General features: G+C 49.3%; 1 protein-coding gene across 2 annotated transcripts in view; it reads left to right on the top strand.

The window, feature by feature from the left end:
• Positions 1-492: 492 nt before the first annotated feature.
• AP1B1 (adaptor related protein complex 1 subunit beta 1) overlaps positions 493-21283 on the top strand; it is a 55403-nt gene continuing 34612 nt past the window's right edge. For both annotated transcript variants that reach the window (XM_028709426.2, XM_028709428.2), the window contains exons 1-4: positions 493-605; positions 13261-13322; positions 16481-16586; positions 20887-21022. In XM_028709426.2, the coding sequence (XP_028565259.1) occupies positions 13286-13322; positions 16481-16586; positions 20887-21022 (279 nt within the window). In that variant the 5' untranslated portion in view covers positions 493-605; positions 13261-13285. The remainder of the gene's footprint in view (positions 606-13260; positions 13323-16480; positions 16587-20886; positions 21023-21283) is intronic.

Here is a 21283-nt window from a genome sequence, read left to right on the forward strand (position 1 = left end):
CCACTTTAGCTAATGGGGCCTCTCGCTGCCGCTGCGCCACCGGAACACGATTTCTGTTCTCATCCTGAAGCAAAGTTCTTAACCCGAGGTAATATTTCTGGGTTAGCGTATGTAACCTGAGGTACCACTGTAGTCCTCTGGAAGGACAGTGTGGGCTGGCAGCCAGGTGTGAAACCTTTATTATTATTATTATTATTATTATTATTATTATTATTATTATTATTATCTTAATAACCATTATTGCAGGCTCTTCGGGGCAGGGCCCTGCCCTTGCCCGGCAGCCTGCCGCCTTGTGCGGGGAAGGAAGGAAAGAGGGAGAGAAAGAACCTCTCGCTAACCAAAGGAACCCTTAGCAGGGCAAAATCCGATAGGCCGGGCGGATGAAGCCGACGCCTCTCTTTTTCTCTTCCCCCGCCCTCCTTCCGGTCCGTCCCTCCTCCCGCCCGGCAGTGTTTCTGCGTGGCGTTTTCTTGCCCCCCCCCCCGGCCATCCTCGGCTGCTCCTCCCGCTCCTCCTCCTCCCGCCGTCACTTCCGCTGGGGCCGGAGCCAAGAGAGGGCGAAGCGGCTGCAGCCGGAGAGGAGCTCAGCGCCAGCGGCCCCGGAGGTAGGCAGGGAGGGCCCGCCGGGGCTGCCTGCTCGACGAGCCCCCGAGCGACCCCACTTCCCCTGAAGGGTTAAATGCTTGCGTGCTCTAGGGGAGGGGGTGTCAGAGCCCCTTTGCCCCCACTGCTTGTGGGGAGGAGGGTCATGGGAGACCCTGCCAGCTTGCTTACCTTACTTATGGGGCAGGGAGGGCTATAGGGAGCTCGCTTTGCCCGCCCCTTGGGGAGGGGAGTCTATGAAAGACCCCCCCCCCCACCTCCTTGCCTGGCTGTACTTGGAGGTTGGAGGGCAGATATCTCTACCCCACCCGCTTATGGGGAGGAGGGTCGTGTAGGAGACCCGGCCGGCTTGCTCAGCTATGGGGTGGGCAGGTTGTAAGAAGCTCTCTCTCTCTGCCCTCCCTTGAGGACCCGTGACAGACTGCCTGCCTGGGGGGCAATAGGGGGTATCCACTCCCCACCCATCGGCCTGTCTGCTTACGGGGGGTGGGATAGTGCAGTAGGAGACCTGTCCATCTGCTCTTGAGGAGGGGGGTCCGTCTGCCTGCCTGTCTTACCTATCCGTACATAATCTTCAGGCTAGAGGAGATTGCTCCCCCCCCCCACGTCTGCCTGCTTATGGGGAGAGGGGCTATTAGGAGACCTTCCTCCACGCTTGTTGTCTACCCCTTGGAGGGGTCTGTAAGAAACACCTCCCTCCCCGCCGCCGCCACCCTCTCAGTCTGTTCTTGGAGATTAAGGAATATAGGAGATTACTCCCCTGCTGCCACCTGCCTGATGGCCTGCCTGCTTATGGGGAGGGGGGCAATAGGAGACCCTGCCTGTCCATCTGCCCTTGAGGAGAGGACTGTAAGAGACCCCCCCCCCCCAAAAAATGCTTGTCTCTATGCATTGGGGGCAACAGGGATAGAGCTTTACAGTGGTACCTCGGGTTAAGCACTTAATTTGTTCTGGAGGTCCGTTCTTAACCTGAAACTGTTCTTAACCTGAAGCACCACTTTAGCTAATGGGGCCTCCCGCTGCCGCTGCACTATTTCTGTTCACATCCTGAAGAAAAGTTCTTAACCCGAGGTAATATTTCTGGGTTAGCGAAGTCTGTAACCTGAAGCGTATGTAACCTGAGGTACCACTGTACTTGCCTGCCTATATTATATCTATGGGGAGGAGGCAGTAGGAAGCCTGCCCCTCAATGGGGAAGGGGCTGTAAAAGACGCTGTGCCCGTGTTTGTGCATGGAGGTGGGGAGCCGACCTCCTTATGGGAAAGGAGGAGAATAGGAGGCTGGCTGCCCTGCCGAGGGGATCCCCACTTCCTAAGTGATGTCTGGGGAGCCCCATTGCACCAGCTCTTTGCCCCCCCCCATGCCCTCACAGTCCAGGTCAGGTCTTAAACTCAGCCCAGACAGCTGTGAAAGCCTTTTAATAGTCATGGGTCAATTGTCCTACCTCTTGTTTGTGTGTATGTTTCTGTGAGCTTTACAATATTAAGTTTTTTGGGTGGTGGGGAGTGTGATTTGGGCTCTGGTCCAACCATTGCATCTGTTTCTAATCACTGACATCCTTCTTTTCAAAAAAGACTACAAGCCAGTGATCCCTGAGCATGCACAAAGTGTATTTGATTAAGAGAAAAATGGGTGTTATGATTTTGGAAGATATTACCAGTCTCCAGTCAAGGCTTGAGTCTTGTTTTCTTTTCCCTAGAAATACCTTAGTTGCTGGGAATGGTCTAGCTTGGTCAGTTGGGCAACAAATGACCAACAAGCTAGTGTGTTTTTCTGGTCTTACAGCGCAAAGGTCAATAGGCTCCCTCCTCAACCTCTGACATGTTACTGGGTGAGGGGCTCTGCTTCTTTTTAAAACATGGAAGGTTGTGTAATGTGCATTTGCGCTGTGGCAGCATTTTGTGTGTGTGGGATGAGGAATCTAGGCCCTATAGATTTCACTGGGTTACAGCTCCCATGGTCCCTGGCCATTGACTATTCTGGCCTAGGCTGATAGGAGTCCAGTAAAGGTAAAGGGACCCCTGACCATTAGCTCCAGTCGTGACCGACTCTGGGATTGCGGCGCTCATCTTGCTTTATTGGCTGAGGGAGCCGGTGTACAGCTTCCGGGTCATGTGGCTAGCATGACTAAGCCGCTTCTGGCGAACCAGAGCAGCACACGGAAATGCCGTTTACCTTCCCACCAGAGTGGTACCTATTTATCTACTTGCACTTAGACATGCTTTCAAACTGCTAGGTGGGCAGGAGCTGGGACGGAGCAACGGGAGCTCACCCCATCACGGGGATTCGAACCTCTGACCTTCTGAACAGCAAGTCCTAGGCTCTGTGGTTTAACCCACAGCGCCACCCGCATCCCAGGAGTCCAGTAGTACCTGGCAATTTACTACCCCTTTAAAGGGGTAACTGCACACATAGTGTATGTGTGTGTTTTAGGGGGGAAACACTATTGACTATTAAGTGCACACGTAGAATTGCAGAGTTGAGAAGGGACTCCAAGGGTCATCCAACCCCCTGCAATGCAGGGATCACAGCACGTAAGATACAATCCATGAATTGGAACATAAGGATGTCCTTTTTCTTTTTTCTTTTTGTACACTCAGCTGCGCTATGATTGGTGCCATGCAGTTGTCTATCAAACGCACCCTTGGTGGTATAGGAAAATAGGAAGCTGCCTTATTGGTCAGACCTTTGGACCAACTAGCTCAATATTGCCAACACTGACCGGCAGTGGCTGTCCAGAGTTTTAGGTGGGGTCTTTCCCCCAGCCCTACCTGCCAGGGATTGAACCTGCCTGCAAAGCAGTTGCTCTTCCCAGTCCTGGCCTGTTATGATGTAATGTGTTCAGTGGTGTAAAGAATATAGAGGCAGGGAAGTTCCTGGTGCAAATCTCACCTCTGTCGTTTGCTAGAGATTGTAGCTCTGTGGGAGCTCTCGGCAACCTTAACAAACTACAGTTCCCAGGATTCTTTCGGGGGGGGGGGGGAGGAAGCCATGACTTTTAAAGTGGCGTCGGAGCGCTTTAGGTCATTGTCACGGTACTTCCAAGTGGTCACTAGATCTTCCTGCTGCTGCCTTTAATTGGATGTGTGTGGATGGACACTCACTTGGTTCGGTTGCTGCAATAAGTAAGAATCACATTGAAATGAACAGGCAGCTACGTTTTCCTGGATTCCCCCCCCCCCCAACCATTTCCCCTTAAGCCACAAGTAACTAACTTGAGAATATATAGGTGAGCAGGCAAACAAGGTAAAGAGTTGTGGACTAAATTTACAGCGCTGTTTTCTCCCTGAGATCTGGTTTTCTCTCTCTCTCTCTTTTGTTTGAACCATTGTGCTTGATTTTCTGGTTCTTTCATCCCAGTCCTTTTATAGGTGTGAGGGTAATAATGCATGCCTGTTAGGCAAATTCTTCACCTTAACACTCTAAATAGTCATTCCCCCAACCTGAAGCCCTCTGGATGTTTTTAGACTACAGCTTCCATCATCCACAGCCAAAATGTGCTTGCTGTGGATGATGGGTGTGGTAAAGGGACCCCTAACCATTATGTCCAGTTGCGGATGACTCTGGGGTTGCGGTGCTCATCTCGCTTTATTGGCCGAGGGAGCCGGTGTACAGTTTCTGGGTCATGTGGCCAGCATGAGTAAGCCACTTCTGACGAACCAGAGCAGCGCACGGAAACGCCGTTTACCTTCCCGCCAGAGCGGTACCTATTTATCTACTTGCACTTTGATGTGCTTTCGAACTGCTAGGTTGGCAGGAGCAGGGACTGAGCAATGGGAGCTCACCCCGTTGCAGGGATTCAAACCGCTGACCTTCTGATTGGCAAGCCCAGGGCTCAGTGGTTTAGACCACAGCACCACCCGCATCCCTGATGGGTGTTGTAGTCCCAAACAATTGAAGGGCCTCAGGTTGGGAGAAGGTTGTTTTAAACCTTGTCGAGGCACTCGCGTTGCAGTCCTTTGTGTGTCTGCTCAAAGTTACTCAAAGGGAATCATTGAGCTATATATTATGGGGCTGTTCATCTTAGCCTTGTGTTTGCAAAAAGCAGTTCTGTGGAAGAAATGCCTCTGCTTCGTATCGCATGTTTAATGTCAATTCTTGCCTGTTTTGGGGATTGTTGGTCTCTAAGCCTGTAGTTTTAGCTCGTGGACTTTCAACTCCCTCACACAGGTAGGGGGGGAGTTGTTTAAGAATTTGCTGCAAAGGCAACTGACCTGTAGGGTGAACTCTGCTTATTTATGTTTTTAGGAATTGCAAGCCACTGATAACTCTCTGCCCCTCTTCATCTTTGTAACAGCCCAGTTGTGTGAGATCTGCTTAACAAATTATTTGGTTATCTCCCTCTGTTTCTGAACTTTCCTGGTCCGTGCTGTTGTTCACATAACCCAAATGGCGCTTTCCTTGTTGAAGAGGGAAGTATTGGCAGGCTTGAATCCCAAGGTTTGAAAAAGCAAATGACTTTTTAAAAAAGAAAACAGGGGATAGGAGAAGCCCCCCAAAGGGGGTAAATGCAGGCTGTTATATAGACTCTCCCTTGTAAACAAACAAAAAATCAGCCTGCAGGTGGAAAACTATTCTCCTGTGCTAGATTTCTACTTGCAAGGAATTCCTCCTCCACATAGCAAGAACTTCAAAAAATGTGATACTCCACCTCCAGTTTGGGAAGTGGCATAGTCTGCTGTGGCATCTTGGGCCTCTACCACCTGATGTTTCTGCTTGCCTAGGCCAGCTCTGAAGAACGTCGAGGGAAAGCTACTTTTTGGTTTCCCAACACCCTGAGTTGCTGCTTTGCAGCTGGGCTTGCAGATGACTCAAGGGAGATGCTTGCCTATTTTCAGGCTTCGAGGAAAGCTGCTTCCTCTGGAGGTTCTCCTTTCTCTGACTTCTCTGTTCCCTTCCTCGTAATTACAAAACAACCTCCGCCTCGTGACTCGCTGCTCTCCCAGCACTAAACTTAGATAAAAGCGTCAAGCCAGCCCTTGCCAATCTGACACCCTCCAGATGTTTTTGGGCTGCGATGCCCATCAAACCCAGCCAGCATGGGGCCGATGAGAGTTGCAGTCCCAAACTTCTGGAGCCTACCATTTTGTGAATTCTCATGTTGTTGTTTAGTCGTTTCGTGTCCAACTCTTTGTGACCCCATGGACCAGAGCACGCCAGGCACTCCTGTTTTCCACTGCCTCCCGCAGTTTGGTGAAACTCATGCTGGTGGCTTCGAGAACACTATCCAACCATCTCGTCCTCTGTCGTCCCCTTCTCCTTGGGCCCTCCATCTTTCCCAACATCAAGTTCCTTTCCAGGGAGTCTTCTCTTCTCATGAGGTGGCCAAAGTATCGGGGCCTCAGCTTCACGATCTGTCCTTCCAGTGAGCACTCAGGGCTGATTTCCTTCAGAATGGAGAGGTTTGATCTTCTTGCAGTCCATGGGACTCTCAAGAGTCTCCTCCAGCACCAGAATTCAAAAGCATCAGTTCTTCGGCGATCTGCCTTCTTTATGGTCCAGCTCTCACTTCCATACATCACTACTGGGAAAACCATAGCTTTAACCATACGGACCTTTGTTGGCAATGCCAACTTCCCTTTTGAGTGAAAACGAGTAGCAAAGAGAGTCTGGCATCCCCAACTTGGTGCCTTCCAGATGTTTTGGGTTGTAGCTGCCCTTCGAGCCAACCAATGTGTCATAGGCTGAAGAACTCTGATCTCAAGGGCACCAGAAGAAGAGTTTGGATTTGATATCCCGCTTTATCACTACCTAAAGGAGTCTCAAAGCGGCTAACAATCTCCTTTCCCTTCCTCCCCCACAACAAACACTCTGTGAGGTGAGTGAGGCTGAGAGACTTCAAAGAAGTGTGACTAGCCCAAGGTCACCCAGCAGCTGCATGTGGAGGAGCAGGGAAGCGAACCCAGTTCACCAGATTACGAGTCTACCGCTCTTAACCACTACACCACACTGGCTCTCAGGTTGCAGAAGCTCTCGTGGACCATTTGCCCCTTGAGCCCAGAAGGCCTGAGAGGGAGATTTATTTTCCCCCAGACCTGCTGTTGAAGAACCTGTGAATGGCACCTGCAGCCAGAAGTGGCTAACCTTGTAACTCTCCAGAGGTGGTGGACTCCCATTAGCCACAGCAGCCAGCTTGACCAGGGGCACGGGGCCGTCAAGAGTTTTAGTACGGCATCTGCAGCAAGGATAGCCAACGTTGTGCCCTCCAGGCATCATCAGTCCGAGTTGGGGTAATAGGAGTTATAGTCCAACAACATCTGGCTGCCCCTACAGGTCTTCTGAACACCTGCCTTAAGTCAAGGGCTCTATCACTTTTAGAAGATAAGAAGTGCTGGATGGATCAGGCCCATCTGGTTTAGCATCCTGTTGTCACAGTGGACAATTAGGTGCCTCTCTGCACAAGAGCATTCTCCTCCCCTGTGACCATAATAATAATAATAATAATTTTATTTATACCCCGCCCTTCCCGGCCAGAGCCAGGCTCAGGGCGGCTAACACCAATAAAATCACAGTAAAAACATAATAGGGGAAAAACAGGGGGGGAGGGGAATCCAATTTAAAATACAGGTTAAAATGCAATTTAAAATGCAGCCTCATTTTAAAGTACCTAATAAATCAAGGCCATAAGGGGAGGGAAACATAAGAGTCAGACCTAGTCCAAACCAAAGGCCAGGCAGAACAGCTCTGTCTTGCAGGCCCTGCGGAAAGATGTCAAGTCCCCCAGGGCCCTAGTCTCTTGTGACAGAGCATTCCACCACGTCGGGGCCAGTGCTGAAAAGGCCCTGGCCCTAGTTTAAACCTATCTAACCTCCTTGATTCTCGGGACCTCCAAAGTGTTGTTATTTGTGGACCTTAAGGTCTTCCGTGGGGCATATTAGGAGAGGCCGTCCCGTAAGTACGTGGGTCCTAGGCCGCATAGGGCAGAGCATAGCCATCAGGACTAGTAACCACTGAGAGCCTTACTTCTCCGTGAATTTAACTTTTAAACAAACTCTTCTAAAGCCACCCAAGTTGGTGGCCATCGCTGCCTCCTGTGGCAGTGAGTTCCACAGTTCTTGAATCTTCCCACATTCAGCTCCCTTGGATGTCTCCAACTTCCAGTGTTATGAGAGAGAGAGGGAGAAAAAAATTCCTCTGTCTACTTTCTCTGTGCCGTGCATCATTTTCCTATCGTGTCTCTTCTTAACTCACATTTTTCCCAAACTGAAAAGTCCCAAAGACGGCAGCATTTCCTTAGTGATCCCCTTGATCACTTTTATCACTTCGCTAGCCGTTTTCTGAACCTTTTCCAACTCTTAAAATATCCTTTTTGCGGTGTAGCAACCAGAACTGTACTCGCGGTGTTCCAAATGCGGCCGCACCATAGATTTCTTAGAAGAGTGTTATGACATTGGCCTCCTTATGATCTCCTTTAGTCCTCGAAGACACAGAAAAGGGGACTAGCAAGTGTGCTGCTGGCTATATTCTGACACAATTGATCCATGTTCCCCATCCCACCCCACGCACACTCCGCTTGTGAATCATCTATTCATCCTGGAGACTAGAAGATGTTATTTGCAGACCTGCTGTTAACAGAACATGTTTTTAAAACTGGGAAAGCGAGAGATAAATTGTATTTATTTATAAAATGAAATGAAATACCACATTTTCCCACTCCATAGTAAGTACCTGACCATAAGACGCACCTAGTTTTTAGAGGAGGAAAACAAGAAAAAAAATATTCTGAACGAAACAGTGGATGTATGATTTTTGTGGTTCATGCTGTGGCCACAGACATGTGATTTGACGGTCAGTTTGGGGTAGCCCAATGCAAAAATCCTGAGGATCCATGTGGATCTGTGCTTTGTAATCACATTTTTGTGCCATTGCGGCCCCACAAAACAGTGGATGCGTGATTTTTTTGGAGCAGGCTGTAGCCATGGACATGCTGTGTGATCTTAATTAAATAATCGAAACATTTATATACCACTATGTCACGTGGACTGCAAGAAGATCAAACCTATCCATTCTTAAGGAACCCAGCCCTGAGTGCTCACTGGAAGGACAAATCCTGAAGCTGAGGCTCCAATACTTTGGCCACCTCACGAGAAGAGAAGACTCCCTGGAAAAGACCCTGATGTTGGGAAAGATGGAGGGCACAAGGAGAAGGGGACGACAGAGGGCGAGATGGTTGGACAGTGTTCTCAAAGCTACGAACATGTGTTTGACCAAACTGTGGGAGGAGTGGAAGACAGGAGTGCCTGGCGTGCTCTGGTCCATGGGGTCATGAAGAGTCGGACACGACTAAACGGCAACATGACACACACACACACACATACACAAAATCAAAGCTGGTTTGCAGCAATACCTATACACAATAAAAACCGCTTAAGAAATCTAAAAAGCAGAGATCGTCAACTAGCTGCTACAGAAAGACTTTGGCTGGGACATGGCAGTTTCCTGGAAGGGGTTTCTCCAGTGAGGTCATTGATTCTAAGGCTTTCCCATTGGAGCGATGTGGATTTCACCCACCCCTACGCAGGAGTGAAAGTCGCTGAACAAATCCGAGCTTCCTTCTCGTAGCTCCCCTTTTGGATTTGGTGATTGATTTGGTCTTCTGAGATTGCAGCGACCAGCTGCGTCCTTCTAAGTTGCAACAGTGAGGACTCGGAGTACCAGTAATTAAGGAGGGTGGCTTTGGGTCAGGCTGGACATCTGTGCAGGGACAGGGTTGGCTCTGCGCTGTGAAAACTCACTCCAGAGACCTTGAACTTACTTGATTACCACATTGTTTCCTAAAGACAGTGGAAAGGGAATAGCAGATAAACAAGTGATGTAATGTGATGCCTCCTGAATTTCAAGTCCTCCCGGAAAGTGGTGGTTTCTGTAGCGCCGTGGTGTATCCAGCGTGGGGTAGCGGTTAGAGCAGCGGTTCTCAACCTGTGGGTCCCCAGATGTTGTTGGACTACAACTCCCATCATCCCTGAGCTCTGGCCTTGCTAGCTAGGGATGATGGGAGTTGTAGTCCAACAACATCTGGGGACCCACGGGTTGAGAACCACTGGGTTAGAGTGTCAGGCTAGGACCTGAGTGACCAGGGTTCGAATCCCCACTTGGCCATGGGTTGGGTGACCTTGGGCCAGTCGCTGCCTCTCAGCCTAACCTGCCTCGCAGGGTTGTTGTGACGATTTATTGAGGAGAGGAGCAGAACTGCACGCACACACCACCTTGAACTCCTTGGTGGGATCTAAATGCAATCAACCCATGAGTGAGACAGGTCTTTGCCCCAAGCAGCTTACAGTCTGGCCCTCCCTGCTGCTGGGTGAGGAGAAACAGGCGAAAACAGTGTGAGTGTAGTTTTATTACCGTATTTTTCGCTCCATAGGGCTCACCGGACCATAGGGCACACCTAGTTTTTAGGGGGGGGAATAAAGAAAAAAAATTTTGCTCCCCCCCCCAGCCGTGGGGCTGGGGTTGGGGGAAGCTCGGGTCCAGGAACAGGTCCAGATTGCGTGCAACCTCGCCGCTGCTCCCAGAGCTTGTGGGGCTGGGGATGGGGGAAGCCCGAGCTTCCCCGGCCCCCAGAACAGGCTGCTATCTGCAAGCCTTCGAAGCCCGAAGGCTTGCGGATAGCTACCTGAAGCCCGGGGAGCTCAGCTGGAACTCCCGCCGCACTTAGAAGGCTTGCGGATAGCTGCCTAAAGCCTGGAGAGCGAGAGGAGTCGGTGTGCACCGACCCCTCTCGCTCTCCAGGCTTCAGCGAAAGCCTGCATTTGCCCCATAGGACGCACACACATTTCCCCTTCATTTTTGGAGGGGGGAAAGTGCGTCCTATAGAGCGGAAAATACGGTAAATTTGCAAATCACTTCTCGTAGCAACGTTCCGAAGCAATTTACAACACAATAAAATGCAATAATGAAAATACACGAACATGATGGCTATATTCTGTGTCCGTATATGCTGGGGCAATAACACTTCTGAATACCAGTTGCTGGAAACTTCAGGAGGGGACAATGCTGGGGTTGTGTTCAGCTCCTGCTTGCAGGTCTTCCACAGGCATCTGAGTGGCCAGTGTGAGAGCAGGATGTTGGAATAGATGGGCCATTGGCCTGATCCAGCAAGGCTGCTCTTCTTTTCTTAGGTTTCAAAGTGTGGTTTCCAAAAACCTGAGGCTGGCTCACATGTCACAGCCAGCCACATTTTGGTGAAACATGAGCAAGCCTTGAATATCACTTTGGGGTTTCTTTGACATCATATCGTAATTCCCTCCTCCCTCTTTCTGCTGGTTTTGGTCTGCACGAGCGGAATATTTTTTGCTTGCTTGCAGACCCAGGACTGGAAACCAGTTGCATGCAGTGCAGATTTGCAAGAAAATGCAAAGCATGTTTTCCCCCTGCATTCAGATGATTTCTCAAAAGCTGTGGTTTGCCTCATAAACCAGGAAAGGGAAAACGGCAGTGAGTGAGCCGTTTGGCTGTAGCTCGGTGGTAGAGCAGCCACCTTGCATGCAGGTGGTCCTGGGTTCAATGCCAAGGGTCTCCAGTTAGGGCTGGGAAAAGCCCTTTCCCCAAGCCATCAAGAGCTGCTGCCCGTCAGTGCAGACAGTGCTGTGCCAGATGGACTAAGGACTTCAGGCAGCTTCCTATGATGAACAAAGTACCAAACTGTAAATCAGCCTCAATGTCTGAACTAGTCCTTAAGTGCCAGGAAAAGCAGCTCAACAGTGCTTAGTCCGGCTCAGACAGTGGCTTCAAAGAACCAGCTCTGTACTGTGCTCCTTCTTCAGGGATCCAATTGCTCCCAGATTTCTTTTGCTGAAGCTTCTGCCTTTTCTGCTCTGGAGCTCAGAATTCTCCTGGAGGCTGGTTTTGAAGGAAGGCACTGACTGTCTTTAACAGTCCCTCTTTGAATGCAGTGTCTCTCTGTAAGTTGATGGTGGTGTTTATATAACGCGGGAACAATCCTAAGCTTCCAGGAACAGGCCTGCGGGGACCCAGGTTTATGGAGAGCAATAGACCCACGGTGCTATTAGCTGGTCTCCTTCATTCTGTAGAGAATCCCCGCGACGGGGTGAGCTCCCGTTGCTCTGTCCCAGCTCCTGCCAACCTAGCAGTTCGAAAACACGCCAGTGCAAGTACTGCGGCGGCGGGAAGGTAAACGCCGTTTCCGTGCGCTCTGGTTTCCGTCACGGTGTTCCATTGAGCCAGAAGCAATTTAGTTATGCTGGCCGCATGACCTGGAAAGCTGTCTGTGGACAAACGCCGGCTCCCTCGTCCTGAAAGCGAGATGAGCGCCAAAACCCCATAGTCGTCTTTCACTGGACTTAACCATCCAGGGGTCATTTACTTTTTACCTTATCTTTTCTTATAATGAGAATTCTGGGAAAGCAAATTGCAAACTTGATGATCCGGCTCGGTTTATTATTTTACTGCATTTATAACCCATGTAGTGTAAATGGTCCTCCTACCTTTTCTCAATCCCTACAACAAGCATGCGAGGTTGAGTAGGCTGAGAGGCAGCGACTGACCCAAGGCTGCCCAGTGTGTGCTTCATGGCCCAATGGCGATTTGAACCCTTGTCTCCTGGGTCCTAGCTCAGTGTTGCAACCACTGCACCACACTGCCTCTCATAGGTCCATATAGCTCAGCATTGTTACTTGCACTGGCAGTGGCTTTCCGGGGTTTCAGGCAGGGGAGATTCCCAACCCTACTTCGAAATGCCAGGAATTGAACCTGGGACCTTCTGCATGCAGGGCAGGTGCTTATATCGCTGAACCATGCTCCTTCTCCTAATTCAGGTACCCCCCCCAAACTCGGCCCTCCAGCTGTTTTGGGACTACAGCTCCCATCCCTAGCTAAAAGGACCAGTGGTTGGGGATGGTGGGAATTGTAGTCCCAAAAGAGCTGGAGGGCCGAGTTTGGGGATGCCTGCCCTAACTGAAACCCTCTTTCAAAGGCCATGTGCTTCGTGCATGCAAGGTCCTAGGTCCAATCCTGGACATCTCCAGGTCTGGTTGGGGAAAGACTCGCGGCTGAAACCCTGGAGAGACCTGCTTCCAGCCAGTGTAGGTAGGTCGACTAATGATTTGACTCAGTAAAAGGCACCTTTCTCTGTTCTCCTTGAAAGCCACTTAGCCTGAAACCCACTAAGAGCATCCCATTATGACAGTGGATTCCTGATGTGAACTGGGTGTTTGCAGTTTGTGCGTGTGTGGCCCTTCTCTTGCTGATCCTTTCATTGGCACTGAATATGCTGGTTGTTTCTTCGTTCCTGGCATCTCCCCAGCTGGTTGGGGTTTTTTTTTTTTGGGGGGGGGGTTATCCAGCAAACCTGGTGGTGTCTCTCTGCGCGTAGTGTTTTTAAAACCTGATCTGTGGGTCTGACCACCCACCCTTGCTCTTCTGAGAATTCCCCTTCCACGCCCTGCCAAAGGCTCCTTCCTGGGGCTTAGCAGCCTCTGGCAAACCTTGTTAAGGCATCTCTGAAAGTCCCAGATAAGAGCCTCTTCTCCAAATGCTGGTTTCTCTTCCCCTCTCCTTTTTAAATTTCTGAATTTGTCCTTTCTCTCCCTTTGTGTCCTTCCTTCCTCTCTGTTTATCCTTCAGGGTTCGTTGGACGTTAAAACCTCTTCTTCTGCTGCCTGCTATATTTTTATTCTTCTTTTTCCCCTCTTTCAGAAGCAGCAACAAACCAGGAAACAAGATGTCAGACTCCAAGTATTTCACCACCACCAAGAAAGGTAATATGGGTTGCTTTTAGATCGTGTGTGTGTGTGTGTGTGTGTGTGTGTGTGTGAGAGAGAGAGAGAGAGAGAGAGAGAGAGAGAGAGAGAGAGAAAGAAGTGTGGCTAGAGCCTGATTTCTACAAACGGCAATCCAATCAAGGCTATAAAATTGTTCCAGGACTCTTTCCATGTCAGAGCGGCAGGTTAGACTCTCCCTAATCATAGGAGGAGAAGCCATTCCTTGCACATAGAAAACATATCAGGGAGGCGTGTTTGATGTGTTTCTTAATATTTTAATATATGCTTCAAGCCACCCAGAGTAATATACATTTTAATATATGCTGTAAGCTGCCCAGAATGGTGGTACTATTGTTATCATCATCGTCATCATTCTTTTCTTTTTTTATTGTTTGTTTCTTTATTAGTTTTAACAAGAATAATTACAATCAACCAAAAAGAACCAAAGAATACTACGATTCACAAAGGATAAATTAAATCCTTACAACATAACTTCCGTTGTGACTTCCAGCCACCCCCTCGAGGGTCCCAGTCATCATTATTTTCTATGCCTGCCTCCTTCCTGAAATGCTATTTTTCAATATGCAGAAATCTCTTTCTCTCCCCCTCCCCCTTCGAAAAAAGGGAGAAAACTCTCAACCATGCGGGAGAGCTTAAAGAAACATGATTTTTAGTTAGTTATTTTATATTTTTGGTAATGTATAAAAAAAGCTATAAAGACAGATGAAAAATTATAATTTGAAGAACAAAACAATAAAATAGGCACGCAGAATAAGGACAGTTGCAGATGGGTTAAAATAGCAAAGGTGAAAGAAGAAAGTGAGAATAAATGTTTCCTTCACATGAATAATATTAGTGTTACTTGGTTGTCAAGTCTAGTTCGGTTCTGTTGTGCATGTAATTAAAAGAATGGCAAAACATATAACAAGTTTCTGGAAGTTCTAATATTTTTATTTATGAATTTATATGAATTGCCTTTTGCATATATCTCAAGGCAACTTATAGGCTCCCCCCCCCCCATTTATTTTAATAACTTGCATACCATCAAGCATTGGTATCTCTAAGCAGCTCATATAAGTTAACAGCCATGAAACCACAAGCAAAATTTAAGCACGCAGCATCAAAATACCAGAAGTAAAATGTTAAAAGTGAAGTGATGCCTATGGGCTTGTTGCAGTGCCTTCAGAGACAGGGCATAGTTCCCCCATGACCCAGGCTGAAACCCTAAACCAGGGGTCAGCAACCTTTTTCAGCTGTGGGCCAGACCACCGTCCCTCAGACCATGTGGGGGGCCGGACTATTTTGTGGTGTGTGTGGAATGAACAAATTCCTATGTCCCACAAATAACCCAGAGATGCATTTTAAATAAAAGCACACATTCTACTCATGTAAAAACACGCTGATTCCCAGACCATCCACAGGCCGGATTGAGAAGGTGATTGGGCCGGATCCGGCCCCTGGGCCTTAGGTTGCCTGCTCCTGCCCTAAACTGTGGTTAATCTTAACTGCTGCCTCTTGAAACAAGCCAACTTCACAACTGTGCAAAGCAACTCAAAATAGTTTTTAAAGGGTATACAAAAAGCAACTGAAGGTAGCTGTTCCTTTTGCATTGTTTTTAAACCTAAGGCAGAAACCGTTTTTCCAGCTTGAAAAGCCGGCCAAAACAGAAAAAAACATTGTTTCCGCAGGATGGGAGCATGCCATATGTCAACAGGGATGCTGTTCCATGAAACCGGGGCAGCTGCGCCGAAGGATGATTATTATTATTATTTTAGTTTTTCGTTGTTCTTAATCTTTTTTTTTAAATTGAAGGATTATTACATCCTGCATTTTGTCTGCTGCCGCTGGGATTTGTTCGGATGAGCGGCAATTCAGAAACCTGCAAAATAATTCATAAGCTGGTTGGAGAGCATAGGAAGCAGAATATTGATTCATTTCCCACGTCGCTTTGCCCGCCCCCCCTTGCCAAAGCAGACTCTGAAAACCTGAATCATGGAGGCAGAACGCATGAGCAAGTGGTGTCTCCATGGTAGAGCCATCTGCCCAGCATCTCCTGGCACAGCTGGGAGAGCCTGAAACCTGGGAGAGCAGCTGCCTGTCAGTGTAGACAATAATAATGATAATAGTAATAATAATAATATTTATTTATACCCCGCCCTCCCCAGCCAAGGCCGGGCTCAGGGCGGCTAACAAGCAATAATAAAAACAAGTTGAATGAATACAACTTAAAAACAAGATTAACATGAAACAATTAAAATATTGAAACATTAAAATATTAAAATGCAGCCTCATCACAGGAGGAGAAAGGAAAAAGAAAGAGGGGGAGGGAATCAAATTGGCTCCAAGCCAAAGGCCAGGCGGAACAACTCTGCCTTACAGGCCCTGCGGAAAGAAATCAGATCCTGCAGGGCCCTGGTCTCATGAGGCAGAGCATTCCACCAGGCCGGAGCCAGTGTTGAAAAGGCCCTGGCTCTGGTTGAAGCTAATCTAACTTCCTTAGGGCCCGGGACCACAAGGGTGTTGCTATTTATGGACCTTGAGGCACTCCGTGGGGCATACCGGGAGAGGCGGTCCCGTAGGTATGAGGGTCCTAAGCCGCGAAGGGCTTTAAAGGTCAAAACCAGCACCTTAAATCTGACCCTGTACTCCACCGGGAGCCAGTGCAGCTGGAAAAGCACTGGGTGAATATGCTCCCATGGCAGAGACCCCGTGAGGAGCCTCGCTGCAGCATTCTGCACCCGCTGGAGTTTCTGGGACAGCTTCAAGGGCAGCCCCGCGTAGAGCGAATTACAGTAGTCAAGCCTGGAGGTGACCATTGCATGGATCACTGTGGGTGATACTGGGTTAGATGTGCCATTGGCCACCTGGCATTATCTAATTTTTGGGGTGTTCATAGCTTAAAGGTAGAGCACCTGCCTTGTCTGCGGAAGGTCCCAGATTCAACCCCCAGGGGCATCTCCAGGGGCTGGGAAAGACTGGCACCTTAGAGAGCTGCTGCCAGTCTGTGTTAGCAGTACTGAGCTAGACTGGGCTTCCTGTGTAAGCTGCTGCTCCTGAGTGCTGTCGTTCTGCCTGTTGGGGTACTTTCTCTAGGTGCTGAGCAGGACCTCCTGCCACCTTGATTTAAACTTCCACTGTTTTTCCCTCCTCTCCAGGGGAGATATTTGAGCTGAAGGCTGAGCTCAACAGCGACAAAAAGGAGAAGAAAAAGGAAGCTGTGAAAAAGGTGATTGCGTCCATGACGGTGGGGAAAGATGTCAGGTACGTTGCCATTCTGGAGATGCGTTGGGCCAACCTGGGGGCCTCCAAATATGTTGCTGAGCTACAGCTCCCATCAGCCCCAGTCAGCGCAACTGGGGCTCAGTGGCTGTGCTGGCTGATGCTCTGCCCCATTGCTGGTGCCCTCCCACTGAGCCTATTTCCTTCCCCATGGATTACATGGTAGATTATGCTTCACAGTGAAGCCCCAGCAACTGTTTCTCTTCCCCAGGCAGTCTTGACTGCCTGCAGACTGTCTTGCTTGCCAGAGTGGTGCATGCTCTGGTTATCTCCCGCTTGGACCACTGCAATGTGCCCTATGTGAGGCTACCTTTGAAGGTGACCCGGAAACTACAACTTATCCAGAATGCGGCAGCTAGACTGGTGACTGGGGGCAGTCGGAATCCCGCAAGCAGGACCCGAACACAAGAGCGCACTCTTGATTCCTGGCCCTTGGCTTGCCGACGCCGTTCCTAGAATGATCATTTTGGAAATAAGAGAGAGGTGGAACAAGTGGTGGTTCTCTCAAGGCCCTCTGCCTGGTTTCCTTGACTTGGTCTCTGGCCTTCTGCGCATAGCTGTCAACCATCCCTTATTTGGCGGGAAACTCCCTTATCCCAGTGCCGTGTCCCGCTGCTGCCCCTTATTGATGATGTCCCTTAAATTTCCTGGGTTTCAAAGGAAGCAGCTCCCCTCCCTCCCTCACTGCCGTCCAGGGAGGAGGGAGGCTCCAACTGTGTTGCTTGGCTGCGTTGCTCACCGAATAAGGAGTCTAAGAACGACTGGGGGGTGGAGCTTGCATGCCTTGTGCCGATCAAATCGGCCGCGTTGCCTGGGGACTCGCCTTTGCTCAGCGCTTCCCAGCGGAGAGGTGACGGTGGTTTTCCTTTCTGCATCCCCTTTGCTGGGTTGCTGCGCTGTGGGAACCACCGCTTGAGACTTCGTTTGGCTGCTGGCTGTGCTTTTTGCCTTTGGCTCGGAGGGCCTCAGAAGTTTGAACATACCTATGCTTGGAAAATCCCTTATTTTGGCTGCTGATCCCTTATTTTTGAGGCGGCTGGCCCCTTATTTTCAAATCTGTAAGTTGACAGCTATGCTTCTGCGCACCAGAGCTTCAAGCCATCAGCCTCGCTTCTAGTTAAAGATGTGTGGCGTAGGAATAATCTGGATTCCAGGCTTCTCTGTTCGGATTAAGGAGGTCGGCTGCGTCCTTGACCTTCAGGGAGCAGGACTCTTCGCACGTGCCGAGCATTTTGCGGCTTTGAAATTGGACCAGGGCGCAATTCCGTTCATTTTTATTTATTTGACAAGGCCTGTATACCACTTGGTCATGGCAAAACCTCGAAGCGATTTAGAAATAGAACACTGAAACAGTTGAAAGCAACTATTTATAGAGCCCTCCTGCGGTGCCATGGGGTCAGCGCGTCTGGCTGTTAACCAGAAGGTTGGTGGTTTGATCCCACTCAGGGATGGTTGTGGGCAGAATTCCTGCACTACAGGGGGTTGGACTAGATGACCCTCGGGGTCCCTTCCAACTCTACAATACTACATTCAAAAATTAATTAAACTCTGGGATAAGGAGGGCTGGGTGGGAAGCCCTCACCGAAATTAAAACACATGTCAACATGCCTGGATTGGCTTGCCTGAGCAGAAATGTTTTTAGCAGGCACTGGAAAGTGCACAGCAAAGGCGTCTGTCTGATATCAATCGGCAGGGAGTTCCAAAGTGTCAGCATTGCTGCACTAAATACCGTATTTTTTGCTCTATAGGACGCACCCGACCACAGGACGCACCTTGTTTTAGAGGGGGAGAACAAGAAAAAAAAATTTCCCCCCCCTCTGCTCAGCGCCCCTTGAGCGAAGCAGCAGGAGAAACGGAGCCCCTTCCATTTCTCCTCCCACTTCGCTGAAGGGACGCTGCACAGCTCTCCCTCTCTGCTGAAGCCAGGAGAGTCTTGCTCTCCCGGCTTCAGCAAAAAGAACCCAAAGCCTTTGGAGTGCAGTGAAGCCTGGAGAGGCTTCAGCGAAAGCAACACATCTCCAGGCTTCAGCGAAAGCAACGCATAGCCTCCGGAGCGCGGAGAGAGTGCTCCCTCTGTGCTTTGGAGGTTTCGTGTTGCTTTCGCTGAAACCAAGGAGCCTGCATTCGCTCCATAGGACGCACAAACATTTCCCCTTAATTTTTGGAGGGGAAAAAGTGTGTCCTATAGAGCAAAAAATACGGTATATCATTTTCTTACAAGTTCTTACAATTTTCTTACATGTGTATTTTGTGGCACGTGTAACTTTGCCAGTTCTGTAGATCTAGTGGGGCATCAATGGGGTAAGACGACCTCACAGGTAAACTTGGTCCCAAGCTTTCATATACTAAAAGTCACAACCTTGAACTTGCCCGGGAGCAGATGAGCAACCAGCGCAGCTCTCTTGAGCAGAGGTGCTGTTTGCTGACAAGGTCCTGCTCCTTCCAGCAGTTGCCTAAGGGAAGCCCCACGTAGAGCATATTGCAGCAATCCCACCTTGAAGGAGCCAATGCACAATAACAAGAAGGGAGGGAAAACATAGTAGCCGGGGCCAGGAGGAGAGGCATCTGAATGGTGAAGCCAGAGCAGTGAATCTCAACACAGGTTCTGATTTAAAAAATGAGGATGAAAAAATAACATTTAACTCTGCTTTCTCCAGCCTACAGACCTCCATCTGTTCTGGGCTAGAAATCCTATCAGCCTCTGTTAGCACAGCTCTCTGGCTGGATTTCTTTGTGCAGGGAATTTTGGTTATGAACGTCAGGAGTGCAGTAGGAAGCATTCAGCGGTGTGATTGTCCAGTGGTAGTTCTGTGCAGGAATATTGTAACCAAGCAACAAGCTGTCTGGACAGACTTAAGTTAGCTAACAGTTGCGAAGCCTTCAGGCAGATAGTCCAAATCTGGCATGGCAACAAGGGAAAAGTTAAGATACCGCATTTTTCGCTCTATAAGACGCACCAGACCATAAGACGCACCTAGTTTTTGGAGGAGGTAAACAAGAAGAAAAATATTCTGAATCTCAGAAGCCAGAACAACAAGAGAGATCGCTGTGCAGTGAAAGCAGTGATCCCTCTTGCTGTTCTGGCTTCTGGGATAGCTGCGCAGCCTGCATTCGTTCCATAAGACACACACACATTTCCCCTTACTTTTTAGGAGGGAAAAAGTGAGTCTTATAGAGCAAAAAATACGATATTTTTCTAGCTGGCCTGGTAGATTTAGGGATTCCTTGTCTTTCTCCGGTGGGGCGATGGGAGGAGAAATCTCTTTTAAGTTTGGTCTGGGGAGCAGCAGGTCCGCACTGTATTGGTTTTTGCTTTGCTTTTAAACCAAGAGGGCAATCTGGTGTCATAGTTAGCTGCCCGGTTCTTAAGAAGGCGGGAAGGGTCCCTCTGGATGGGACCACAGACCCAGCTGGCCCACATCCTGTTCTTGCAGTGGCCAACCAGGTAGGGACACAGGGCACTGCTTTATGCAGAGCCAGGCTGTTGGTCCATCTAGCTTCGACTTCAAGTTAAGATTCTAGTCCTCAAGGTTCTAAATAGAAAGCTGAATGAAACACAGTGTGGGAGACTGCCTTACACTGTCAGGCCATTGGTCCATCTCTCTCAGTACGGTCTATACCAGGGCTTCCCAAACATGGGTCTCCAGCTGTTGTTGGACTACAACTCCCATCATCCCTAGCTAGCATGATGGGAACTGTAGTCCAAAGACAGCTGGAGACCCAAGGGAAACCACACTGTCCAGCAGCTTTCTAGGTGTTCCCAGCCCTTACTGGATATGCCACTGGGGATTGAACCTTAGGACCTTCTGCATGAAAAGCATATGGTCTGCCACCAAGCCACAGCACTTGACACCCCTGGAAAGTCCAGAAGCAGGACCTGGGTGCGAAAGCAGCCCCCTCTCTACTCCCAACAGCTGGAATTCAGAGACACGCTGCCACCAACGCGGTTGCCTGTTGTCTTCCTGCTATAGACATCTGAAGGCTGCCCTGTATCGGGAAGTTTTTTTAAAAAATGTTTGACATTTTATTATGTTTTTATATGTGTTTTGGAAGCCTCCCAGAGTGGCCGAGGCAACTGAGCCAGATGGGCAGGGTATAAATAATGAAATCATCATCGTTATTACTATTATTTCCAAGGCTTACGTTTTTCCTGGCCCGTTGACCAGCTGCTCTAAAACAGCACAAGTGTGTGTGTGTGTGTGTGTGTGTGTATGTGTGTGTGTGTGTGTGTCCCCATCTGTATCCTGGTTCCTCACGCCGCCTGCCTGTTCTCCGTTTCCAGCGCTCTCTTCCCCGACGTCGTGAACTGCATGCAGACGGACAATCTGGAACTCAAGAAGCTGGTTTACCTGTACCTGATGAACTATGCCAAGAGCCAGCCAGACATGGCCATCATGGCTGTCAACACCTTTGTCAAGGTGAGTTATAGGAGCAGGAGCAGCACCTGCTCTCTAAATTATAGGTAGGCAAACTAAGGCCCGGGGGCCAGATCCAGCCAAATTGCCTTCTCAATCCGGCCCACGGATGGTCCGGGAATCGGTGTGTTTTTACATGAGTAGAATGTGTCCTTTTATTTAAAATGCATTGCTGGGTTGTTTGTGGGGCATAGGAATTCATTCATTTCCCCCCAAAAAAATATAGTCCGGCCCCCACAAGGTCTGAGGGACAGTGGATCGGCC

The sequence above is a fragment of the Podarcis muralis genome, chromosome 16, assembly GCF_964188315.1.
Source record: "Podarcis muralis chromosome 16, rPodMur119.hap1.1, whole genome shotgun sequence".
In the NCBI taxonomy this organism is placed as follows: Eukaryota; Metazoa; Chordata; class Lepidosauria; order Squamata; family Lacertidae; genus Podarcis; species Podarcis muralis.